Raw genomic sequence first — 26,770 nt, 5'->3', positions numbered from 1 at the left:
CAGCTAAGGAATGGCACAATTCTTATATTGGAGGGTAATATTTCACTACTTACTTAAGTGACCTCATTTTTCTGACTTAACAGTAGCTTTCCTTCAAGACAGAGCAAGTTTATGATGGCTCCTTAAAAGGATGCAGCTACCTCTGTGGGGAAAAAATACGTTGGTGAATTGATTTGCCAGGACCTCTGAACAAATAATTGGTGCAGGTGGGATTAGGACACAAGGCAGGCTGCACAGACTCAATATAATCACCAGTCCATGGAAATTTTGGACGTGTAGAAGAATTAATACCAATTCTCCCTGAATATTTACCCTCCCTTTTCCTTTTCATTGTTAAGAATAGCTTTTTCTCCTGGTATTTTGCTGTGTTCTGTAATGAACTTGCCTGTAATTTTCACAAAAGTTTAATGAAACAATTTCTACAATCTGGTAGTTTAAGGAGTCTGGAATTAATCTAATATATAATCTAATTTGTAGGCAATGACTGTTTGATTCAAGATGTCTTTATTTTGTCATGAACTGAAAATGAAAACAGAAGAAATTATGCCCATCAGAAACACTGGAGTTCAGCATCTGTTTAACCTGGAAAGGCAATTCCAAATCCTAATCCAGGGAATTCCGTAAGATTATGGTTGATGAGAAATAATGCCCTGAAGTGGTCAGCACTTCTGGGCAGTTCATCCCTGGGTTATTTCTGGACAAATATCCTGCCAGTTCTCAAGAAGAGATCAGATAGGCACAGTATTCAGAAATTCCTATCTAGCATACAGTTGCTAGAAATTAAAAAGACAGCCAGTGGCGTATTTTTTGAATCATTACAATTATCAGCATATCATACATATGTCAGCACATAATTTAGTAGAGATGCTTTTGACTTCTAATTTTTTTTTCACACTGAGTGTAGTATGGGCATGAAAAAAAGTTGTGTCTATGACATTTGTGAGTTTAAAGTTCTTACTGTAATAACAATTTTTTTTTCATTTAGTGTTTTCAGTGTTGTCCTTTGTTGTAGAGATAGTTTTCACCTGTGCATACACTGATCTGTATAAATTATGCCATGTCAGCCCAATAAAAGAGTAACTGTTTAATCCACCTTCCCTGAATGGCTTTCCAGCAAGTCAGCTTCAGCTGAACAAAAATGAAGATTTGCATGAAACATGCTGTGGGATTACTGATTTTAGAGGATAACACAATCTTTTTCAAATATTGCAGTATTTTGGACTGCAGTCTACATCTGTTTTGGGAAACCAGTGCATTGAAAAATAGGAGACCTTTTATACACTTTGGCATTTTTACCTGGTGAGATCTTTACTGAGCAAAGGCATGGCTGAATTTACAAAGTTACCTACTAATAATAGCAGCACAATGTTGACAAGATACAGCACCTCTTTTCTGACTACATAGTAGAACAAGTTTGGTGGCTTTGGAAATTTAGAAGGCAGCTGTAGGTTACTAGACCCAAGCCATGTCTTGCTGATTACCATTTTACTCTCTCTCCTCCAAATCTATTATTTTTAGTTTATATTTTCTTATCATATTCCCAAGCATTTAGCTCCCAGTAAAACAATGAGTTTTCTCAGACTTCCCTAGGTACCTTAGAAAAGATAATTCACTTACAATTTAATGTTTACATTCCATTAACACCTGATGAAGAGTCAACCCCCTATATGTGAATATATGAAAAAATAAGAAGTCAGTACTTCCCAAAAGACAAATGTCTTTATGAAACATGATGCATATGTTGCATGTTAAGCGTCATTGAATTTTAAAATTTGATACTTCACAAAGTTGTATGAATACTGCTGTTATTTTAAGCTTGGATTTCATGGGTTTAGATAGTAGTAACCATTTGATTCCAGCGCTGTAAATTTTCACTCTGTCAGTATGCTTAATAAAATGTAAATGGAAGAATCAAAACAGTTGCTTTCAAGATGCTGTTGCTTATGATCTTTTAGCATACTAGACAGGGCACGTGTGATATGGTATATTATATGCTCTATATTTGTAAAATTTGTATGAATTTTGAGCTATCAATCCAGAAGTAATTAATTGACTCCCTAACCTGAGGAATATCTCTCCTGGTAGTGCTCCCAAACAGACTTTGTCTTTATCCTGGCTAGCAAGACTCAGTGTTTCAACTGTGCTGGCTGCAGATGGAATTAGTAAACAGAATAATGAGATTGTTTTTCAGAAAAACCTTCTTGTTTGTGTTACAGGCTGAGCTATGTGAATCACGCAGAAGATCTAGCCTCCAAACTACTCCAGTGTTTCCCAAAGAACAGATTGTCAGCACAGGCGGCCCTGAGCCATGAGTATTTCAGTGATCTGCCCCCACGGCTATGGGAGTTAACTGATAGTGAGTATAACCACCTCTGAATTGATTAAAAAGAAAGACGCTAGTTCATACAGATGCATGTGTGTATGGTCACCCTCACATGCAGACAGCTTCATGGACATACACAGCCACACACAAAATATGTGAGTGCAATTGTGTAGCTTGAAATTACAGAGTTAGCTTGACACAGGACAAAATGGATTCTTTTTTTTTTTTTTTTTTTGCTATCTCTGCTCTGCAGTCTGCAGCCAGCTATCTTTGTATTTGATTATGTGTGCAGCCAAGAGAATTATCTGAATTGTCATAAAGCAAAAGGAAAAATACAATTTACATATTTAGTGCTTTTCACTTTATAACATACAGTACTTCTTAACTAGCTGCAGCATACAGGATAAAAATCCAGCTGTGTTTGATTCACAGAATCTCTATCTGTTGTAACAGTAACCTTTAAGAAAGGACTCGGCATTTGGAAGTCTGAAAAACACAAAGTAGACAATCAGTTAATTTGCTGAATTAGACTGTGTAAGAAGAGGATGGCAGATGATGTTATTAACTAAGAATGCTTTCAGCATTTACATACATCTTTTTATTTCTTTTATTAAACAAAATGCATTCCAATTGACTTGGCAGAAATGTTCCTATCATCATGTATGCTGTCAATTATCTCTTTAATAATTGTGAATCATTTATATCATACATGTCCATATCATTTTCCAGTGTTAAAAGCACACTACTATTTATTCTGGGGAAAAATATTATCATGCATATTTTTGATTCAGAGAAGGTTCTGTTATTAAAAATAGGTTTCACAGGGGAATAACAATCAGCATTTTGCTTTAACTCAATGCGGTGAAGAGAAGCATGCTTGTGTTAGAACAGTGTATGTTATTTTCTGCTTTCAAACATGCATCCATTAGCAAAAGATCTAAATCCAGTACTTCGAAGCAAAAAGTTCAGAGATGCAACAATGGCACGTGTGTGTGTGTAACTATGGCTGATTTAAAAGTTTGCTTATAAAAACTGAGCTCCCTTTCTGAATATTAATCCACAACAGATTCTGTTTACATCAGTGTCAGTATGAAAACTTTTGTCTTCCAAAAATTTATCTTTTCTATCCTCATCAGCTGTAGTGGTCACATTTTGAGCTCATTCCGTGGCCTGACTGTCCAAGTACCCTACTCCTGACTCTGGTCTGAATAGCACTGTCCCATTTGTAGAATATGAACATTAAAATCAAACCAGCACCATTAATTTTTGTCCATCACCAGCTCTGTCGTAGACCGCGTCCTTGCTCTGCAAAAAGATTCCCAGTTTCCTCCTCTGCCATGCTAACACACCACTCAGTTTGCTGACTGCGGTACTTTATAAGATGAAAATTCAAAGGTTGCAGTGTAAATTAAAGATGCTGTTGAAAGTCTGCCTTTGCTGAAACTGATGCAAAGAGATTAATTTCTTCAGGACTAATGAAACATCAAGAATGCCAGTTCATTTATCCTTTTTCCACTAAATGGAAAACAAAAATCACTCTGCAGTGGTGACATCTCAATCCTTCTGACTGTGATTTAGTCTAGCCAGGATTTTGAATTCTGAATTCTGCAGTAGTACTTTTCTGTTAATATGGACTTATTACCCACTTGCCACTTAGTTTATCAGTCAGTGGTTAAATCCAGTTCTATCAGTGAAGTAAATGCCTACACATTATCACTCTGCAGCAGGCTGCCAACAGAGACAGTCTTGTCCTAGTCATTAACAAGCACAATGTATGCAGAACACCAGAGGGGAATTAAAACCACAAAAAATACCTCAGGGTGGTATTTTTAATATGAGAATTTAATTTGTAATTTCACAGATTAAGAATTTTGGCTGCATTAATCCTTTTATCAGCTCACAGCAGGTTATTTGCAGAAGCATAACCATAAGGCGATATTCATTGGCAGAAACACGTCTTTGCATAACGTTAAACATCAGGAGCAGTGAAACCTTTTGAAGGGGGGAGAATAAAGATGAAAAATCATTATATTTTAAAGCAAGGTTCTTCTAAATGCCTCCAGTAAAATTTTGAGTTACAGAAAGACTATTTCTGTGTCTAGTAGATAATCATTATGAAGCATAAATCCAGATGCAAGAAAGGACAATCCCAGTATCAAATACTACAATCATTTCTGTTTAGTATGACTTGGATATACTTGTAAACATATTTACAAAACAAAGAAGTCATATACTTTGGAGAGTTGGGAAAATGTTTACTGTGTAGTGAAATTGCCAGTTTTCATGATTCTAGTTGTCTGGGTTAATATTTTCAGTTGAGAAACACTTGCTGTTGATAGTTAATTAAATGTAGGTATAAACACATTGTGTCTTTATGCACAACAGAAGTGTCTGTACACACAAAATCTACTGACTCCTAATCAGGACACCACTGGAATTTTGCAAATCTCTGTAGTGAATAGTATTCATCATGGAATATATTTTGTCCACCTTGGTCCTAGTGCTGAATTGCAAATTTGGGGATTTAGCACTAAAAACCAAGGAAAGACTCATAGGTGAGGAGAAAGAAAAAGAGAAGGGGAAAAAAGTCAGTCAAATGATTCTCCATCAGAAAATACTGTTTCTTTGGAATCACAGTATTTCATGAAAGTATGGTGACTCTGACTACATCAAAAAAGTAAAAAAGAGGTGTTTCACTTTCTCTTCTTGTTTTGACTTTAGCACTAAGTATTTATATTCTATGTAATATTTTACAGGATAAAATTTTAATCTTGTGTTTTATTTTAAAAATGTGTGCAAAATGAGTTCATGTGAGAAACAAAATTTTTATTTTTTTATTTGGTTTGGTTTCAAGTCAAGGCATCATTTCAATTGGGTTGGAAGTTCAATTTCCAGATAAGCTCTGTCTAACATCTAACCACTTTCAAATTTTAAAAATAGTACATTAAAAAGGTAAGAGTTGTGCAGTTCTGCTGAAAACATACTGTCTGGGAATACAATACAATTTATGATGCAACATAGACATCATTCATCTCACACATAAGCAGTAATCTATATATTAACCCCTTTTACTAAATATGTGTACTTGTTATTTTCTATTGAAAAAAAACCCCAACAGCCCTCCCCCTTTTCTGCTTTCATATTTGAGAGCTCATATTGATTTATTTGCATAGAATATATGCCATTCATAATGTATGTTACCAAGGATAGCAGAATATCAAAAGCAAGTTGAGATGTCAAAAATACAGTGGGAAGATCTTGTGCACAAAACAATAGCCAGGTCTTTTAAAGACTTAAAGATGGAAGAGTAGCTCCAAAAACTTACAGCTATGCTAAAACAAAGAAAACTGTTACGGTTCCAATCAGTTCTTTGAACAGTCTATTAACATTTCCTCATGCAACCATGCAGTGGCATATTCGAGGATATTTTTATATGGACACTTGTTCTCAGAAGGTATTAAAAGTCAGTGGTTTTTCCCCAATAGTTTGAGGCATCCTAAGTAAAAATAAGTTTTCATATGATCAGTGTGTGAATCCTTAACTATTTGCAGTTTGATCCCTGTGATTAATATTATCATGTCTACTAGTAATTAGTTGCCTGCTGTTACATGTTTTTTCTAGCTCATGCAGAAGGGGATTGCTTTATGTAAAAGCTTTTTGAGTTGTTGGGATATTTTTAAGAAGCCTATTTGTCTTTTACAGTAAATAAAGTGAAGTCAAACGAAATAGCTCAGTTCTACTGGCATCAAGATTTTGAAGATGTAATATGTGATGTCAAATTATTGAAAAACCTTGCTGCATTTTTTCACATTCTTATTTAGTTCTAAATGCTCTCAGAGCAGAAATTTTAAAATGGAAGACATGAATTATATAGCGGTACATAGGACAAATAAACACACACAACTGGGAACAGGTTTTTTTAGATGCATGCCGCTAAGAATGTTGTCATCATAGAGCTTCCATCATAACGCATGCAGCTTCTTTCCATTCAGAATTTTTACAGTGCTTACTTGCATAAATAGGTGGTATATGTAAAAGCTGTATATATTTACTCAGTGTTGTGTTTGCCGTATGTATTAACTAATTATTTTTAAATTACTGCTTTTGCAGGAAAAAAATCAAAGTTTCTAAACTGACACTCTTTTTTGCAGTGTCTTCTATTTTTACGGTACCGAATGTAAGATTACAGCCAGAGACTGGAGAAAGTATGAGAGTCTTTGGAAAAAACAATAGTTATGGCAAAGGTGTATCAAACAACAAACACTAAAGAATACCTATGTTCACAACTGAAAATGCAGGTAAGGCATGATTATTGGAAAGTATATCTTTGAAAATACTCTTTACTTCTCTTTAGAGGAAACAAAATATAAAATTCAACTGCACATTTCTTAAATTGCTCATGTTCAGGCAGATAATCTGGTTTTGCAGTTTAATGGTCAATATAAGGAGTGTAAGTTCCTGGCCTTGGGGGCAGGATCAGTGTCACTGACAGGTTGAAAATATTGCAGGAGTTGGTGCCAGCAGATTAAACATTAGGTTGCCTTTAATTTGGACTTATGGGTTTTTTTCCCCTGGTAAGATATGGAGAGATAAAATACCTCTTGCCAGTTCTGTTGTTGAACTTTGGGGCAAGGACAAGAAATGATTCATTTAGTAGGTTTGGTAGCCCTCATAGCAGAAGGATGTTCTTGATGGAGACAGAGGTGCTGTCATGTTAATGAATTTGATCTGTATCACTGGATCTACTAGAACTGGTTTTGTTCTTGGATGGCTTTCAGTCAATACCCCATCTTTTTAATCATAGTTATTCAGCAGTGAAATAGTGTGTAATATGACTTCAGGTATCCTAAGAGTAGAACAGAACCTGGGAAGGGCAGGTGAGTAGAGAGGCTACTTATCAAATTACAGTAGGGGAATGGTGTTTGTTATATCATGGCATTAACTCTCCTCTGCCCATATGCATCACCCCAGTGTTTGTTGAGTGGGATTCACCACTTGACAGACTTTTCCAGATTAGCAGTATTTCCTTATATAGCTGCTTTGCTTAGTATGCTTCTCTAAATAGTTTCATACCACAGTGCTTCACAGAATACCCAAAGTGCAGATTTTTTTCATTCAAAAATCCAGGCCTGCCCTTTTTTTTTTTTTTTTTTTAAATTCACGGTTGCTTTTGCATGCTAAGTCCATTATAACAGCTTGTTATGGAAGTTCTAGGAGCTGAGATAAATGCGCATGCTTCTCGTGTACCTATTCGAAGGTATAGTCTCATATAAACATGGTTGATATTCTCATGAAGTCTGTCTTTAATGAAGTTTGCTTGTTACAATATTAGATATAACTTTCTTTAATGAATTATATTCGGTTTACTGTTTTATGTTTATGTGCAATTTTTTTTTAACCCTGTAATGTTATGGAGGCTGTTTGGCTGACAGGCAGCAACTACTGAAAAACTGAAATGAATAGATTTTGGTCTTGACAGTCTGCCCCAATTTTTGCGCAAGCTCTTCGCCAGCAAACCATTTAAGATTTTCTAATGTCAGAAATGAGGCTGCCTCAGAGCAGTCTGTTTACATCTTTATTGACAAGTTAATCCCTACTTTTTCCTGGGGCTGTGTCCCTGCAGACATCTCTTCAACCTTGTCTGTTCTAACGTGACATATCATCCATCTAAAGTAAATTTATAATGTGCCCATCTGTGCTAAAGACCTTTTGTGTGGAAGCTTACATAGAGAATCTCATTTCTCATGTACAGAATGTCCTTTCTCTTGCTTCAAAACAAACGTAATTTTTCATTTATACAATATGCAGTAGGAAGTTTGTATTTGCAAATGAGCATGTAAAATAGCACAAAAAAGAACCATTATATCATTCTTACTGAATATCTATTTAAGCGGATACAAATTGCTTTTAAAAAATTTCTATGTAAGCAGAAAGAGAGAACCACATGTATGTTTGACATACATTGCTGTACTGTTACGGCTGCTCAACCACAGCTCTAATATAGAACAGCACCTTTCATTGTGTAAGATCTGGAGCCACTTAATAAATGTTAAGTTGTGACATGTATACGTTATTGATTACAGTTTTCCATCGTGGCTTGGGACTTTGTTGTGTTAGGTGCTTACAGTGCAGTAGCATCACAGTTTCTGGTTGTAGTATTTGACTTGTGATATAAGATGGGGGGCAGCAGATAATACTGGAAGAGTGTTAGTACCAAACCGAAGTCCTCTTAATTGTAAAATGTAGAGAGCTGTGCATTAATGAGATGAAACTAGAATAGCAGGGGAGACAGGAGAAATGTGGACATGGAAACTGGACCTGGGTGAGGAATTGTTAGGATAGGTGGAAACCTTTAAAGGGATGAGACCACCAAGCAAGAGGAAATAAGAGTCATCACGGAGAGTGAAAGGAGTTGGGAAAAAAGACTGCAGTTTTGATAATTGTGAAAAGGAGGCCTGGTGAAGGCTTAATCTGAATAGCAGGTGGCTGTGATTTTAAGCAGTAGAGCAGTGACTGGCAAGTAGGATGTTCAATCAGTAAAATGGATGAGTTAGGAGCTGAGTCAGTTATTCTAGCGGAAGACTGGAGTTGCGGTAAGCAGGATAGTAGCATTAAGAAAGGAATATTTATTGTGAGATATTCAGTTAAAGCCTCCATTCACAAGGCTCAGTGAAGCAAAAAGATGCATGAAAAGCAAAAAGATGACAGTAGCTCGCCAGGGCCCTGAAGTTAACAGGTAAGCGAGACAAGTAGAGTTAGAGGGATAGAGGCAAACAGTACAAGCTGTTAAAATGTCAACGAGCACGATCAGATAACGTTACAGCTAGTGTGGATAAAAGAAAATTAAAAAGTGCCAATATTGCAAGAAAATAGATCAGATTATGAAAAAAACAGAGGCAAACAAATACTTATAGCTCGTCTCCTGGACAAGGCAGGTATATATGTGCTTTACCCATCTTCTTGAATTGACTTTATGCATATATAGAGATGGTAGGGAAGTTAGGAAGGACTGGAATTTTGAAGTATTCCAATATCCATCAGGAAGCCATGAAAGAGAAAGATTTGTAGATAGGTGCTCTCTAAATCCTCTGATGTGTGTGCAGGGGAATGGTTCTATTTTATATATATTTTATGTATTTTTATGCATTTATACATTGTAAAGGAATTTATTAGAAGACACACACAAAAACCCCAAACACGGAACCATCTTCAGCCACCTCCAGAACCTCAATGGTGTTGAAGGAAATTCTAGTCTTGTGTCTAGTCCTTCCTTCCAAGTGTTCCTAATTTCCTTTTATAGGGTAGGATAGGAAATAAAGTTGAGAGTGCCAACAAAGAAGCTGTGCCAAATCTTGCTGTGATAATTTAAAAAATTATCACCTCCTGCTGTTCTCTTCACAAGCTTGCCAGATGTTACTGCCCTAATAGTGCACCCACTGAATTAAATCCACTTTTCTTTAGGGTTTGGAAAGCAAAGAGGCTGGGCTTTGCCCAGGAGTGGCTGCGACATGGGCAAACATCATCATCTGCCAACTTTGGAAGCAGCAATTTCTGGCAGATTGGTGAAGGCAAGGAGCAAAAGGCAGTAACTTTGTAAATGGCTCCATCATCATTTGTTAGAGCTCATCTGCTGCCCTCAGAAATAGCTGCAAGAAGCAGCAGAAGAAATTCGTGCATCTCTGAGAATTTCTACTATCTTTAAAATATTCTAGTGCTTCAGCTGCCTGTCTGCAGCATAGCTGCTTACAAATCCAAAAAACTCCTGGAAATGGCAGCAACCTAGGACATGTTTCTGAAAACCTAGATAATCCCTGTCAGGCTTGGACTACTAATAGGGTCTCTGTGGACTACCCTGTGTCATTGTCTTGGGCTCCAAGAGAGAGACAACATATTTATTTCAGTGCCCATGGGGAAAGAGCTGACATTTGAAGTTACCAAGGTCAATGCTGAGACTGCTCCCTGCTGGAGAAAATTAGCAAATATGTGGTAATGAGCTCCATTTCACATAAAAATCTGTCAGCAATGAATTAGGTGGGTCCTTTGGGGGAGTAAGGAAAGAAACCTTTGGCCATATCCAAGCATCTTTAAAGCTTTGTGATAAAGCAAAACATTTTTATTTTCTGCCTGATGGTTTTCACTGATATTTTTTTCCCCATGGGCACGAAGCATCTCTGTGGAAGCATTCCCCATCTCTACATATATTGTTGAGATATATTGTATACTATATTCACCCATCTCTACAGATACTGCTTTACCAAGACAAGAATGGACCACAATAGAGCTGAGTTTTCCTTTGGCCAGTGGAATACATGGCTAGAGCTTGCTCCTCTCTGGAAAAGGATGAGTCAAATTGTAGTTGAAAAGACAAGGCATTACCTGATATCAGATAGCATGCAATGTTTTCTTGTGGTGATTTATAATCCCCAGTTCCCATTGGTGGACCAGAGACACGAAATGTGTTTCTGGCCTATTGTCTGCTTCCCGGAGCCAGCAGGGAGAGCTTCATTCAGGATGGTAACACCATATGCTTTTAAAGTATTTAACCTGTATTACCATAATGAGATCCCCTGGCTTTCTAAATCTCTTTGACAATTCACTGGAGCAAAACAAAAAGTGGTCTTTATTTGTATTGCTTCACCACACGCACATCCATCTGAGCAATCCTGAATTTCAATTGCTTGATGCTGAACTCTTTCTTCTGTGTCCGTTCAAGCCAGCAACTGACACCACCCCAGCCAATCGAAGGGACGATGGCGTCATTCAGCTCACCTCAGCTGCGTAAAACAGAATAAAGCTGAAGCAGTGACAGTTACCACTATACTGGCAGAAAGTGCTAGTTACTGATTTGGTTGCTTGTGACCAGGGGTGTTCAGCAGCACAGAACTGTTAGGTAAAATGACATTTTTCTCTTTGCTAGCTAGAAAGGTGACTGTTGTTGAGTCCCCATGCAAATAGTTTTATTTTTGTTTTTCATCTTCAGTTTTACATTTACAAATTGTGTAAGAGTGCCTCTTCAGCAGTGCTGTGTGGGAACATGATTTTTGCCTGTTTTGCCCTTGTCAAGCAGCAGGGAAGCTGTGGTCCAGCAGTGCGTGTCCAGCAGTCAGTATTGAAAAGTCATTCTCATTCACCGCTCCCTTGCATTTACTCTTTACTGGGTATCCCAGTGTTGCTGAATCGCTGTGGGAAACTGTATACTGTGCTTCTAAGTCTTCATCTCTCCAGCTTTAGGGTATAAAACTGTAGTAATTACAGTGGAGAAAGGTCTGAATAAAAGAGAATTCTAGACTCTAGTTACTGTATGTCAGCCAAATTTTGTCATTGTTGATTTAATCAAAAGCTGAAAGTAGCCAGTAGTGCTTTATAGGTGTGAGATCTTGAAATTCAGTGTAAACCCGGCTTGAGAGAGAAGAGCAGACCTAGAAATGCACAGCAGTGAACAGTTTCATTTTTAAATGCACTTCTTTTTTTTAATAGATGGATTCAAATAGATGTGTACAAACAGTCATTGTGCTGCTGCAGTTGAAAAGATGGAAGCCTAAGCACTGAAGATGGGAGGTTTAAATTTCTCTTGCATCTTTTAGTGCCAGACAATGTCTATACATGAATGTTGAGGGTCAGTTTAATTATTTAACTCATACTGGATTTGCATAAATTGGCTTTCGTGAAAAGGCTAATAAGATGCAGTTGTGGTGGGCAGCTGAAAGCAATTTGGGTTTGAGTCTAGTAATGACAGTACTAAACAGAGTTGAAATTGTAACATCAGTTTTGTAAAATGTTAAATTGGTATTAAGCTGTGAAAGATAACTGCAGGATCCAAGATATTTTTTGGTGCTCTCATACTTTTAGGGCCATTATTTTCGTATGTTAAGAACATAATGGTTTTATGAGACTGTTCCAGCTGTGCTTTACTTCATATCAAAGAGTAAGATCACCACACTGATAGAATATGCCCTAAATTTAACACACAAGGGAAAAACTCCAGGCATTGGACTACATTCTCCTCTTGATATATAAGAATTTATTATCTTGTTCCTATTAGTCTAAAATGAGTTGTAGACTGATTTTTGCCCTCTATTCAGCCATCAAGAAAATCCCCCTGTATTCAGTAGACAGTGTGGAGGGTGGAATGGACTGGGCAAGTAGCTAGCCAGTGCAAGGCTGTCTTCATCTAAACCACCCATCTCGCTTAAGTGACACATTGGGACTGAAGGTGGAGCAACTGTCCATACAGAAATCCATCAGGCCCCCCAGTATGCCACAGTAAAGGGAACCCACCACCCCATCAAGGAGTTCATGGGACATAAAAATATGTTTAACGGTGTTCCTGTGTCAGTACTGTAATAGCTCACCTTGTCTGTTGTCATGTGAAATACGCTGTCACTGAATTGCACTCAGTATAAGTAGTGGAATACACAGTCTCATGGCTTTCGTGATAAAAATCCTTATTCAGAGTTGATAAGCTAATGCATAGAGGTATGGAAAGTGAATCAGTGAAGGACACCTTGTGGTCTTGCTGAGCTAGCTGAACACCGGTGCTGAAAGCCTGTCCATTCTGTAGACTGAAAGACCAAGACAGCATCTATGCCTGGAAGTGAGTAGATGGAAATAAGTAAGCATGAACAGGATTTCCAAAATCATGGACAGGATTCTGGGAGGAGAAGTACTTTGGGAGTTTCTTTAGGGATGAAGGAAGAAGGAGGAAAGAAAGGAAGCAGGACATAGAGGGGAGGACTCACATTTATTGTTACATACTGTACTTGATAGGACAAGTATTTCAAACCTCCATGGCTAGGAAACATTGATGTCTTCCTTGCAATTATATGCTCCATGTTATTCTGTGTGAAATTAGTGGCTACATACTTATTGGCCTGATTTTTTTTTTTTTTTTTCAAGTTGCAATGTTTTGTGGCCAAAGCAGCTGCAGAGCTCACAGAAGAAAAAAGAAGCATTACTACTGTCACGGATAACTTTTGTCAAGGGACAATATCCTATTTTCTTGTACCATTGCATAGTCTGGAGCCTATTTTCAGTTCATTTCTAATGCATGATAACTTGCCTTCAGCACTGTGAAGATTCATTTTCAAATAATTTTTAGTGTAGAGGTTTTTAATTTAACAGTCACTTATGCTGTAGGAAAGATATTAGTGATATTTGCATGAATGCATGTGCTCAGTTGTAGCACTGTTTATCTGTCTTTCCAGTTTGTTCTTAAATTTAGGAGACGGAAGGTGGAATCCTCTGTGCCATAAGTGCACTGTATTCTATTATTAATATTAGGATAGCAAGCGATTCCCACTAGACGGTCTTTGTGGTCTGCTGATGCTTTAAGAAGTGTCTAGGCATGAAAGGCTGTTTGAGTTGCAGTGGGCTGATAGTCTGGGATGACATTTGAATGCAGAGAGGACAATGTATAAATGACAATGACTGGGAGGGAGGCAAAAGCGGGTCTAAACTATTCTCCCATGGACAGTCACCTCTCCTTTAGGATTATTTCCTCACGTGACTCCTTGGTTAGGCTTTGTCTAAGAGGAAAAGTGGAACCACTGAAGGGGAGAAACTGAGGTTTCCAGACAAAGCAGAGGCTTCCAGTGCTGACACACGGCCCGTAACCCAGAGAGACAGCAAAGCTAATGAGAGGCATCGCCTCTCAGGCATCATTTGCAGCATTCAGAATTACCAGAACATTTTACTTTCAGCCAAATTGTAAACAAAAAATGAATTTTAGTAATGCCATATACCACAATTGTTTCCGTGGAGAGAGCGAGCTTTGTGTTGCTATTTTGAGCCTGTAGTTTACATTGCCTGATTCTCTATGAAACAAAGAAACTAAACCAGCCACTGCAAAATTGGCTCTGAAGGCAACACCCGTTAAAGTAAATGTGCACTGAATACTCCTAGTTGTGGGGAGATTCTTGCCTAAAAACGCAGCAATAGTTTACAACTCAGTTAATAAAAATACATTCATTTATTCTGCCCCATAAGCTGGGATGTGGGTGGATGGGTTTCCCACATGCTCCTATTGTTAATTGCTATGAAAAGTCTGAGGAGGAAAACCCCCAAAATTCAGGAAAAAATACTAAATTCTCCAGGAAAAATCTGTAATATAGGAGAATAGCACTGAAACAGTATCTTTGGATATTTTAAGAAGCGGAAACAGAATTGGGTATTTCCATAATTTTGTGGTCTTGTTATAATTATTAATGTTGTTTTGGACCATACATGTATTTTGAATTAGTAATTATGGGTGATCATTCTCTGCCATTAGTACCTAGCTATTAATTCTGTACAGCCATTTCTGTAACCGTCTTTTGATGTTAATATAAAGACTGATTGTGCATTATATTTTCTGGCAGGTATATTGTAGCAATACAGTCACAGCATGTAATATCATGGTATAAGCCTTTTTATTTAAGTTTTCTCCCTGAAATTTTTATTGTACAATTGCTTTTAATACCTCCCTTGTTCAGTATGTGCATTGCATGTGTATTAAAATCCAGTTAGCTTACAGTCCACCTGCTAAGTTTGATTAAGAGCAAAACTAGTTATCTGAAGGCAAAGAAAATCTACACAATTAAATCTGTCCTTGTGTGCTTGAAAGATTCAACAGTAAGTAATCTGTCACATCCTAAAATGAAGGAAATCAAAACAACTGAGTCATTATCATGACTCTGCTTGGTTTCAGCCCACAAAGTCACATCTAGACTATGTAGATACCATATTTGTTGTTTTATGTATCTGTGTGCAGACACTTGTAAATACAGAGGTGTAAATGTTGCCAGCATTTAAATTAGGTTAAAAATGCTATTTATGGCTTGCATCAACAACAAAAAAATATTCATAATCATCCCTAGGTGAAGACACTCATTTAACGAGCTTACAGCTCCTAATTAATTCTGTAAAGAACACCATTTGGCAGAGCAGAATTATGAGGTTTGCATATTGATGGTGGCAGGGAAAAATATATCTCTTTTCTATTTATATGGTAAAATTAACTTGTGTTCTTCAGAAAATGGCACATCTCGGAGGTATTGCTCTCAAAATGATCTCAGGGTGGAAAGAAATCAGTAATTACAGCACTAGGCATTCAGTTCTGTCCTAATTTTCCCACCAGTTTTTCAATGTTTCAGCTGCCTCGGAGACTTAAAGTACTCTCATTAGGTAGCTGCAGAGGCTGCCTGCTTGCCTACTCCATCACTCTCTCCCTAGCTTTCTCTCTCGCTCCCCCTCTCTTGCTCTCCCTTTTTTTTCCCCTCCTGCCTTGGGAGTGACTGTGAAGATCATTTGCTGGCATGATTGGCAGGTTAGAGCATTCGATCAGATGAGTTCCTCTTAGTGCAGGTCAAAAAGGCTAGTTAGCAGGAGCTGTCGAAAAATGCCAGCAGCATTCGAAATGGGAAATGTCATGACTTCGAGGCAGGGGGTGCCACCTGGAACAGAAAGCCCCCAGCTCATTAGCAAGTTACAGGATGCAAGCTTAACTGGAGGGAGCAGAGGAGGAAAGATAATACCCAATAGGGAAAATTATTGTGAAGTGGAATTGATTTCATGTATAATTTGTTTATCACTAGAGGGGACAAATGCTGTCCTCCTGACATGTGCGGAGGAGTGTGGACTATGAATGAAGCAACTTAGCATAATCTCCAGGTTGAGTTCTGGATTTAAAGAATGCCAACTTCTTTCTTCCCAACTGTGGAAATGATCAGGTCATGTTATATTAATTAAACCTGACATACTCTCAAATGGTTTATCTGGGCAATTTTAGCAATTTAACAGAACGTGGTAGATACGAGCTGCATTCATTATTAACACGGGGCAGTGTTTTGTCTTCTGGATGCAATGGGGTTGGGTTTTTTTTGCAAGCTGCTGTTGTAAAAAGACATGTTTCTGTTGCAAGTTGAATTGTAACAGAGCTCATTTTTAATGCTTAGTCAGGCTGCATAAAATCAGAATGCAATTTCAGTTGCATGATATAATTTCATTTCCAGGAAAAACTACATACCCTTAGAAAGTATGAATTTAAAAATAAATAAAGCATTTAGGTTTAGTGTATAAAAGTTAATCTGAAATGAAGACTACAGGGTCTGCTGCCTGTCATAGGCTTAAAGAATGGTTACATAAAATACCAGCATTACAAAATGCTTGCTCTTCTCTGAGACATTCTGTAGTGGTAAAATTGCAGGCAAACTCTTCATGCCAGGCAGTTTAGCTAGTCCCTGGCTATTAATGCTGCTAACTGTTCATTTGCTTCACTGGTCTGTATTTTCGTATAAAAGGAATATTGCATATCAGTAGAAATGAACTGCACAGGTTTCTTTCCCCCACATTGATTTTTCAGAAATGTTAAGAAAATAAGATGGGATCATGGTACCTTCTGGAGTCTTTTATCATGGTATCTTTGTGAGGCATTGAGTGTAGCTCTGCTCCTCCTGAAGACAATGGGAGAATGCCATAGATTTCAATGGGAGTAGGGCTGGCTCCCTTATCAAAACTAACGTAGACACAACAATACCATCTCAGGCTGAGTAAATGAGATTTAAAGGCTGCAAGCTGTTCGTGAAGAACGATTTTGCAAACTATATCTCTTCTTGTTAAGGAATTTTGTCTTTTATATATTAAACATGTACTTCTCTCAGAAGTTTGCAGCTCATGTTTGAGCAGTCTCTTGGTTGAACGGTGAGGAATGTTTGCTTAGTGTTCAGATCCTTGATTTTTTTTCAGCTTTCATTTTCTTTCATCCATCAAAGTTTTAAAGTTAGTAATGGAGTAGCCAGGGTTTGCTTTATTGAGTTAACCACAGGCTGTTGAATTTCCCTTTCTCCACCTAATGTGAATCAGAATCAGATTTTTTAAAAGGACTTTCTTAATCAAAATATTTGTACAGAGACTTACAGATGAGTGTTTTCTGTTTTGTATTTCAGATAAAAAGCTCAGCATTAACAGTCTGCTAGTTTGCCAAAAAGAAGAGTTACTAAAGCACTGTAAACACAGGCATTCTTTACTTTTAAGATAACTTTTTAGTGCAAAGTTCTTTCAGATAGGCACTGTGAATATTGGCTGCCATAGTCTGTGCTAATGAATGCACAGGCTCAGTCCTTTGCAAAGTTCAATAAAGAGAGCAGAATATCAGAATAAAAATATCCTCTATGCAGATTCCTTGGGAGAATTTCTCCCACCTTGGGAAGCATTCCAGATGCCCAACTACTATTTAAGTAAAAAAAAGGAAATTAGTTTGAGAAATTCAGAAGGTTTTTGTTACTCAGTTTCTGCCATGGTGCTTTGTTTGTGGGAGTGATACATGTTTAAATTATTTGAATGGAGTTTGAAAATGAGACTTCTATTGGGAAAAGAGAGCAAGCTGTCTGGGAAATCTCCAAGTCCATTAGCTCAATGGAATAAAGACAAGGATCAGTAAGCACTGGACAGACCTGCTAGATTTTAACCCTGAGATATATTTGAGGGACCTGTGCTGGCTATAGTGTCTATCTGCATCTGGCAGGAGCTGCTTGGACACAAGCAGAAGGATATTTTGGCTAGGAAGTCAGGCAAGTGACATAAGCTCTTTCCTAGGACTGAGTGTGACAGAGCTTAGTGACCTGTGCATGTCCTATGTTTGTGACCGAAGAAGTTACCACTCAGAACTAGAAAAAAAATTGTTAAACAACTAATATTTCCCACATATCTACAATTTCTGGAAAGTAAAAGAAGTGTAGCCTACAACAGAAGAAAGGATTTAACCATTACTCGTCATTTCTTTTTTTTTTAACCAGACAACTTCTTGGTTTTCAAAATTGCCTCAGTGTTTTCTTAGTTTCTGGGAACTTTATAATCCAAATGAAGACTAGTAGCCAGGAAGGAATTAGTAAATGCCTTACTGTCCCTCAAACTTATTATTCCTGAAGTTTGTCATTCACTCAAATCCTGACTTTTCTATCCTAAATTAATACTGTTGTGTTCCTTGACTTTCATGGGAAGATAGGGCAGGAGCAGTGAGTGACAGAATCACGTATTTATCATCTGATTTGTACATATTTTTTTTCTCCCCCAAATTTCTGAGAACTCACCGGAACTTGCTAGTGTGCATTCTGCAAAGTTACCCATCTTTGTGAATCATTTTTCAGCCAGGAAGAAGCTCTAACACATGCTCCATATTCCATGTCAGTGACTCCTTTTATCATTACTTGTGTGAAAAAACACTTGCTGTATGAATTGCCTATGTCCTTTTTGAGGGGTGGATGTGTAGAAAGTGTTGGAAAAATCCAGTGAGGCCTGAGGTCATCTAAACAACTCTATGTAATGTGAGCAGCTGTTGATGAAATGTGGTTTAGTCAGTAACATTTCAACTTTTATGTATTGTATTTCAAATTAAATAGGGCAGTAGAAAACAATCCATAAGTTGAACCTAGGATTGGGCCATGCCATTTTTTTAGTGTGTGTCTGTAGTCCTTGACTTTGATAACATTCACTTTATAATATTCTTTTCCATCTGTGTTCTTAACACAGTGGTCTACAGTAAACTGGTATCTCTCTCTCAAAATCCTTTTCTAGGACTTTGCCTCACCACTTCTTTTTTTTTTTTTTTTTTTTTTTTTACTGAGTCCTACCCCTACATTAAGTTTCCCACAAGCTTTTTACATATATTACTAAGTTTTTAAGAAGGTATGTTTAGATAGATTGAGTCACATTGAAGATTTCTTGACCTGACCCTGTCAAAATCCTTGACCAGGAACTTTATGCATAAGTCTTGATTTTGATTTTCTTAGCAGATGGAGCATTGCTTTTGGATCATTAACCCTTGCCATATTTCCTTGGAGAACCTAAAAGCTGAGACTTTGTGAATTTTCAAGTCCTGGACTTGCTCCTTTGTGTAGGCTGTACTCCTCACTCCCCAGAATCATCTCCAAACCTCACAGTTTTCTGGGAAACTACTGTACCAGCTTGTGTAATATCAAAAGTAGGAGTTTTACTAATAAGTCACAGCATTGCTTATGTCAGCAGATGGCAGGACGTAGTCATCTCTCCTTCTGCCAGACTCCTAAATGCAGGGTAGAGAAACTGCAGCACACCTGGGGATTCAGAAAGGTGTTTGAAATATGCCTCAGTGGAGCAGAGTGATTTAGAAATCTAAGTCTCTTTCTGTGAGTTACTGTGGAAGGCAGAGAGTAAATGCAACTCAGTCTGAATGCATGGGTCCTTAAAGAAGCATAAGAGGTAGAAAAAACATCTCCAGCTGCAGGACTGTAGGAAGCAATGCTGCTCAATGCTGCAGGCAAAAAAGCAGGAGCTCCACCAGGTGAAATCTGCAAAGCTTCCTATCTATTTGGTGTTTCTCATGTATTTTATTTCCACAAAAACAAGCATAGTTTCTTGCTAACATTGTGGAAGCATCAAAATTTTCAACTCATGTCTATTGAGAGAAGTTTTTACTAGATGTTCTGAATTCCTGTTGTTAATCCACTGTGTGTTGTGATCACAATAATGCACAGAAGTTAAACAAACACACCTCCCCCAAATCTCCTTCCCTAAGAAAACAAAAATCCCAGACCATGATGATAAAATGGTTCATTAAGATATCCAGCAACAGCTTGTCAGCTTGGCTCTTAGTGTGTTCTTGCCTGCCATTACAAACCACATTGATCCACATATTTGGTATAGTCTAGAAGTAAAGGGAGGGGAAAAGGATTTCAGAAACATTTTTTACTCTTTAAGATTCATTCTTCAAAAGGTGGTTGTACTCTAGTGTTTGGAGAAAAAAATTTACGAAGTCTTTTTATTCTAAAATATTCTACAAGTTTAAAGCAAAAGTAGTATAAGGGTATGTGCTACAGGTAGGTAGATGCTACTAAAAAGTGAAACCAGAATCATTAATATGTGAATATGAGTAAAATGAGTTGTTCCATGACCTTGTTGGCTGAAGCTTTGCCCTCTCTCTCCCTTCTCTCTCTCTTTATTAACTTTATTTCTTACGTTACGCCTGAAATCTAGAATGTAAATTCTGTAGATCACAGGTTTTACTCACCTTACTCTTGGAAGGTCCTACTACATTTTGTGGCACTGGAAATACGCTGTATAATAGTAAGGAACCTCAGTGCTGTGTTTGGCCCTTTTGGCACAGTTGCTGAATTTGCAGGCCTGCTCCCCGCCCCCCCCCCCCCCCCCGCCCCAAACACACACAGCCCCATCATGGATTCTTTGCAAAAGCCTGTGATTTCTTTGCTCCTGGTGCACATCCAAGTGGAAAGGAGATTGGAATGTGAAGAGATTTATCTTTGTTGTCACTTGCTTTTGTATATGGGCTATGCACATTTATGAGGCATAGGTATCCTGTAAGTCCCAAACTTTCTGAAAGGCAACAGAATTCCAGCAGATGCAAAGTCAGTAAGTAAACAGAGAGTGCTGTCAGCCCTTCCTTCGTTTAACCTAAACCAGAAAACAGATAGGGGTAGACATGAGGTCACATTTTGCCTTTTAAGGTAAATAATCCATGTCAGCTTCCCAAGGCTTTCCATCTCAACAGCAATAAATGTGGTCTGTATATAGGGCTGGACCCATCATACTTTATCCCTGTGAGAACCCCCACTGTGTGCGGTGGGACAGTGGTCTGTGCGTGTGTTGTGGGGAGAGGGGAAGAGTAGTGTGTAAAGTGCATCACATCTGCATAACTTCTGAAGATTTTAGGTTGGTCAAATACATATACTGTGGTGCTAATGGAAACAGATTACTTATCACCATATCTAAGGAATTAGAAATGTATATTCATGACTCCCTGTTAACCAAGTAGTATGTCCATCATTCTGCATTAATGACATAGCTTTGTTCCACTCATTTCATTTTTATTTATGTTTTACCCAGCTGAATAGCTCAGTGCTGCCATGGGGTCCTGTATCGTATGGCAGACTTTGCCTTTTGAACTGCCTACATCACAGTTTTCTGCAGCTCCCTATCTCCACCGTCATTCCTTTTCTTTACTCTAAATGTTTCCAGGGAGGAGGAAAAGAAAGAAAGAAAAAAAAAAAATTTATTTTTTTTAAAGGAATAGGGGGAGAAAGAGACTGCTCGGGAAAAATAAAAGTTTAAAAGAAAACCTGAATGAATGCTTCACTTGTTGGCTTTTAGCACAATTACCATACGTTAGGAAATATGCAGGGAATAGTTAATTATGACTAAATGAGCTCCTTTAGAGTTCATGGCAGGCCCCAGCATCCAACTGTCAGTGTTGTGAAAGATTGAATTGGAAGGCTGGTCTCCCTGTCAGCCGGTAGGATGGTCTGGCGGAGTAAAATAGACAGTGAAAAGATAGCTGCGTTAGAGTAGCCTCAGCAAGGGAAACACGTATAGCATTTGCATACTTCTCCTGCAAAGGGGGTTTAATCCGAAGAAAGAAGGAGATTTCGGTATTGTCAGCCAAGGCTTTGTTCAGGGTGAAGAGCAGAAGGAAATCTGATGAAGGGGCCTTTCTGAAGCCCTTGCTCACAGACTGGAGGTTGTTCTAGTAAAGTTATGTACTTTGGGATTGTTTACACACTATTGTCTGTTTGAAGATCTTCTAAACTGAAAGGCTCAAAGTATTCCTCTTTGCTAACACAAAAGCAGGGAATTTGTGTGGTAAAAATGACTTACACTGCAAAATTGAACAAGTTCTTTTCATTATCTGCACAAAATACCCTAAAGTTCCTTTTTTGGTGTAGACAGAGTTCCCTGATACTTCTTGGTCGAACTCATATATCACAAAATGTTTTCAGACTAGGAGAAAAACAGGAGAATTACAGTCTCAAAGTGGAGAGAGCAGAAAAATCAGATACCCTTCAGGCTTAACACAGCCAAATTCTTGCTGCCTCCTCCAAAACAGTTCTTTGTTAAGCAAATAGACAGTTTCCTGCCAACTAAAAACAGTGGTTTAAAATTTAGTTGGGGTAAAGGATTGTGTCTCTACTAAGATCTCTTTTGCACTTTCTGATTTTTTTTTTCTCACCTGAGAGATGAGCCAGAAGCCCCAAACTAAACCTCTTTTGTAGATAATCTGTAGCAGACCCAGTTCATTCCTTAGAACATTTCCAGATAAAATAAGTGATTTCTGTTTCAAAAACAAAACCTATTTAAAAGTGTTGGCAGACATACTCCTCCTTGGAATGACTATTCACTTACAGTGTATACTACCACCTTCCAAGGTTTTCACATGGGAGAAAGTGCATCATCTCAGGATAATGATTAATATTTAGGGACCAAATAGGCCATCTAACAGTATAGCACATGAAATAGATGGCTTTTGCTTATTGTTGCTGTAATTTTTGTGTGATTGCTGTAGTCTTAATGATTTTAGATATTATTGTTTATGTGGATCACAATAAAGATCTCATTACTTGTGGAAATGGTTTATATAATATTATAAAATTAGTTCTATAAATACATCTGTCCATACTTAGTAAGCTCATTTTCTCATCCGCTTTGTAGCTAGTAGTCACTGTAAAGCAACATATGTTTCCCTGTCATGCTTTCTGAGTGTAAGGGTCAGCAAAGTCCTTGCTTGAATATAGCTCGCATTTTCTATAATAATAGTGAGTACTATGTTTAAGGCTTGGTCAAATTCTGGGAAAGAGGATGAAGCAATTTCTATGATACTGAAGAATATGAGGTTGGATATATCTGTATGAATATATTTATGTTCACTCAGCAGTTGTTTAACAGTTATAATTAAGGAAAAAAGTTACAATCCTCTTAATATTAATAAATGACTACCCACATGATGAAATTTGGCTCTCAATTACATGCTGTGACTTGTTTGGGTTTTTTTTTAACCTTGGATGCTTCCTTATGCTCACTCAGGGACAGATATTGGTGTTTCAGCTCAGTTTTTGTTCAGCTGTGATAAATGTAAATCATGAAATACTTAATCATCTCTTAGCCTTGTTTGCTCCCACATGGTTGTCAAAAAACCTCACAGAAACACCAGGCGGAAGCAAGTCTGCGAGAGATGGGCTATAGGGCACCAGGGCACCTCCGGTCTTCAGAGTGTTGATGCAACTTAAAAATCAAGTGCCAGAAAGGGGAGGTGGTTGATGGACAATGTGCTGTATTCAGTTGCTTTTGGAGCATTATCTGCCATCTGGACTCAAGAAAAGTCTGAATGAATTTCAGCATCTCCTTTTCTCTCCCACCCTAGTGAAAACTGGAAGGGGAGATCAAATTTTGGCCAAAATGGGAGCTGAATTGAGGCATCAGCTGGCACTCAGATGTGCAGTTCACACCTTCTCTTATTAGTTTAATTTATTCCTTAAAGTGTTTACATTTTTCCAGCTGATGTGAGTAGTAGAAAACAAGGTGCAGTGCGTTACAAGGGTTATTTACGAAATGGTATTTACTGCTGGGATGCATAGCAGTGCTATCCGTAAAGTAGTTTTTGACTGCCTACAGAGACAAATAGACAGCTTGAATTCAACCTGGGTATAATGTAGTATGCAATTTCAAAACAGTTACTTTTATATTAACTCATAAGTTTTTATTGCTTCATAAGAAAATGATAACATCCTCCTACAGTTCTTACCTCCTCAAGGAAATAAACTCATGTTACTTTCTCACATGCTGGCCAACTTTGTGGAGCCTTCACTGGTTATAAAGAACTCATACTCCAAAACACAGTGGTGGGAAAACAAAGGACGGACTGTGGTAGTAATAAACATGTCATTTAAACTTTACAGGAAGATGAATGTGGTTTATTCAAACATCCCTTCTAAAGAATAGCTAATGATCATATTTCAGTAACACAAAGAGGGAGATCTTCTGATGCTCCCATTCCTGGGCTCTGTTCCCACTGAAGGCAGCAGGAGCTGCATGTGCAGATCCAGAGGGTTCACATCTCAAATAGCATCTAATACGGAGTTGAACAGTTTCAAAAAATAGGAACCGGCCTCACTCCAGTGCTTGCAGTCTGCATGTAGTGAAGTAATGTTTTCACTTTTCATCTCTTCCTTTTTGTTTCACAGTAACAGGGTGATCTCCAGTTAGAAATTACACTTTGTTAGCAGTAGTCAACGACACCTCATCCCGGTTTGCGTTTTTCCTGTGAGAAGCGTGTCAGAATTTGGGGGAACTAAATATACTCCTTTGTTGGTGAGCTTGTCAAGCATCGCACTGTGTTCACTTTCCCACCAGGAAGGTCAGGCCGCTGGGGGGCCGCTCTATTTTCTGAAATGATCCCTACTGTCTGTCCATGCTGTCTGACAGATTGAAACAGTTGTCTGTGTCACCGCTTTCAGTCCTTTTTAAATGCCTCACTTTCCATGAAAGACATGAACTATGAAGGCAGTGGGGGGAAAAAAATGTAAAAGGAACTATACTTTTTCCTGTGTAAAGAAGTATTGGGTTTGCTTTTCTGAAGTAAACTCAATTTTGTTTAAAATATGTTTATAAGCTGACTTAGTTAAAAAAAAGAGTTGATCTGGAAGAATGGGTAAGTCACAGCTTACATATTCTTTCTGAAACCTCATTTTAATATGAGGGTAATAAAATTATTAAACACACACGCATTCAGTAGCTGAAGTGAAATAGTAAGTTTTCTTTGTTCACTTATATTTCAGTTTAATATATTTTGATCTGAGGTATGTATAAAGCCTTAAGAAATTGGTACTGTGCTGAGCCTTCAATACTCTCCAGATAATTGAACTAATTAAATCTTTACCAACATTAACACAACTCCAGCATTCCTTGGACAGTGGTTAATTATTGCATGAACATGGCAAGCTTAAACTAAACAGATGAAAATAGAGTCCTGTGGAATGGGTATTGAGTTTATTCTTTATTCATCTTTTGATAAGGTTTAATTAAAACTGCCTCTCTCCATTGTGGTGAGAATGAATGTGCTTGTTTTCTTAGTGAAAGCCAAATTATTCACTTCAGCTATGGTTCAATAATCAAAGCCTTTGCAAAGTTTTGGGTTATATTGTAGCTGTGGAGATATAATTGCTGCAATTCTCTATGAAGGCTTTATCTTTTTATTACATTTTCTTTTTTTCTTTAATTTATTTAGAATGAAAATTAGAGCATCCATTTTCTGATTCACTATTTTAATGTGCTTTAAGCAGGGCATTTTTGTAAACAGGGAGTGAGCTGTTGAAAATAAAAATAAAAGAATTCTTTTATAACCAGAATGCAAAAAGTCTTTTAAAAACAAATCTAAATTCCAGTCTTTTAGAGTAATACACAAAGTAAAATTTAAACATATATCAAAAGCTATCTTTACAAACTGTTGAATATTAATAAAGGAACGGTCATTTCTTTTTTATGACAGTAATGGTAGACCGGTTATGGTGACTCACCATGCTTGTACAGTGGCTAATTACTTGCTGGGCAAAACTTGTTGAAAGAACTGGTGCCAGCTGATAATGTTAGAAGATGCAACTTTGTAAAGTTGCTAGAGCTACCTAACTGTGTGTATGAAGTGCAAACTGCAGTACCAGTGATATGATGGAGAAAACAAGTCCTTAGAAATCATGAGAAATTTTGAGCAAGAGCAATGGGGTACAACTAAAGAAAAATGAGAAGAGCTTGTGACCAGGTATGCATGCATGCCGACTGGTATCAACATGTGTTGCCATAGACTTGCCTTTCCACTTGGAAAGCCATAAGCTGTGGGATTGGGCTTCAACTTTTAAGTATAAGCTCCTCTTGCAACTTCACATACATTAATTGAGAAATGACACAGCAGGTAGGAAATGGCTCAGTGTTCATTTTAAAAAAAAGTTTTCCACTCTCATACAGTTCTGCAGGTGACTTAGATGGGCCACCAAAAGGTCACCGAAAGAGTTGCACAATTTTATTTGTGTGCTGGTTGCTCCTTCTGTTGTGTTTTGGAATGACATCCTGGCAGAGCCTTGGTTGCCTGTCAGACTTCTGCTTTCCCATTTGTAAAATATTAATTTCACTTGCTGTGATCTATCATAGGCAACTATGACATTGTTCTGTTTTGGGCTCGCGTTGTCATGAGGGGATTCCAGGCTGGCACAGTGGTTTTGATTTAAGGGAGGAAAAAGTGTTTGCTTCAGGGTGGGGGTTTTTTATGTCATTAGTTGTTTCTCTTACAGTGAATTTCACTGGGTAATAAAAATTTTAAGACTATGAGTCAATTCCTGTGCCAAAGGAGAAAATAATCTGAGCAGGGAGTCTCTTGAACCATGGAGTTGGACCTAACTGGTAGCTCTTCCTCCTTTTGAGTGGTAGTCAGTAGCGTGCTTGGTGCATGTCAAGTGAATTGAGAGCTGTTTGGAGTCACCAGCCAAAGGATCAACCACTGGGAAGTTGTAGTCAGATTTGCAGAAGTGTGTTACCCATGCTCTTTGTCATGAAGCGATAGCATTTGTATCCCAGCTGACCTCTGTAAAGATTCTGTAAGTGCAGCCATTTCTTTAGGCTTTACAGTGAAGCAAGATTTGCTCTATTTTATTTCTTGAGGTA

General features: G+C 37.8%; 1 protein-coding gene across 14 annotated transcripts in view; it reads left to right on the top strand.

Annotated features, from left to right (window-relative positions):
• Nucleotides 1-26,770, top strand: part of CDK14 (cyclin dependent kinase 14) — a 333,262-nt gene that overhangs the window by 261,605 nt on the left and 44,887 nt on the right. For all 14 annotated transcript variants that reach the window (XM_049798612.1, XM_049798611.1, XM_049798619.1 and 11 more), the window contains 2 exons: nt 2,217-2,356; nt 6,475-6,621. In XM_049798612.1, the coding sequence (XP_049654569.1) occupies nt 2,217-2,356; nt 6,475-6,590 (256 nt within the window). In that variant the 3' untranslated portion in view covers nt 6,591-6,621. The remainder of the gene's footprint in view (nt 1-2,216; nt 2,357-6,474; nt 6,622-26,770) is intronic.

This window comes from Accipiter gentilis, chromosome 4 (assembly GCF_929443795.1).
Source record: "Accipiter gentilis chromosome 4, bAccGen1.1, whole genome shotgun sequence".
Classification (NCBI taxonomy): Eukaryota; Metazoa; Chordata; class Aves; order Accipitriformes; family Accipitridae; genus Astur; species Astur gentilis.
The sequence above is the reverse complement of the archived record's forward strand: the minus strand, read 5'-3'. Positions and strand labels throughout refer to the sequence as shown.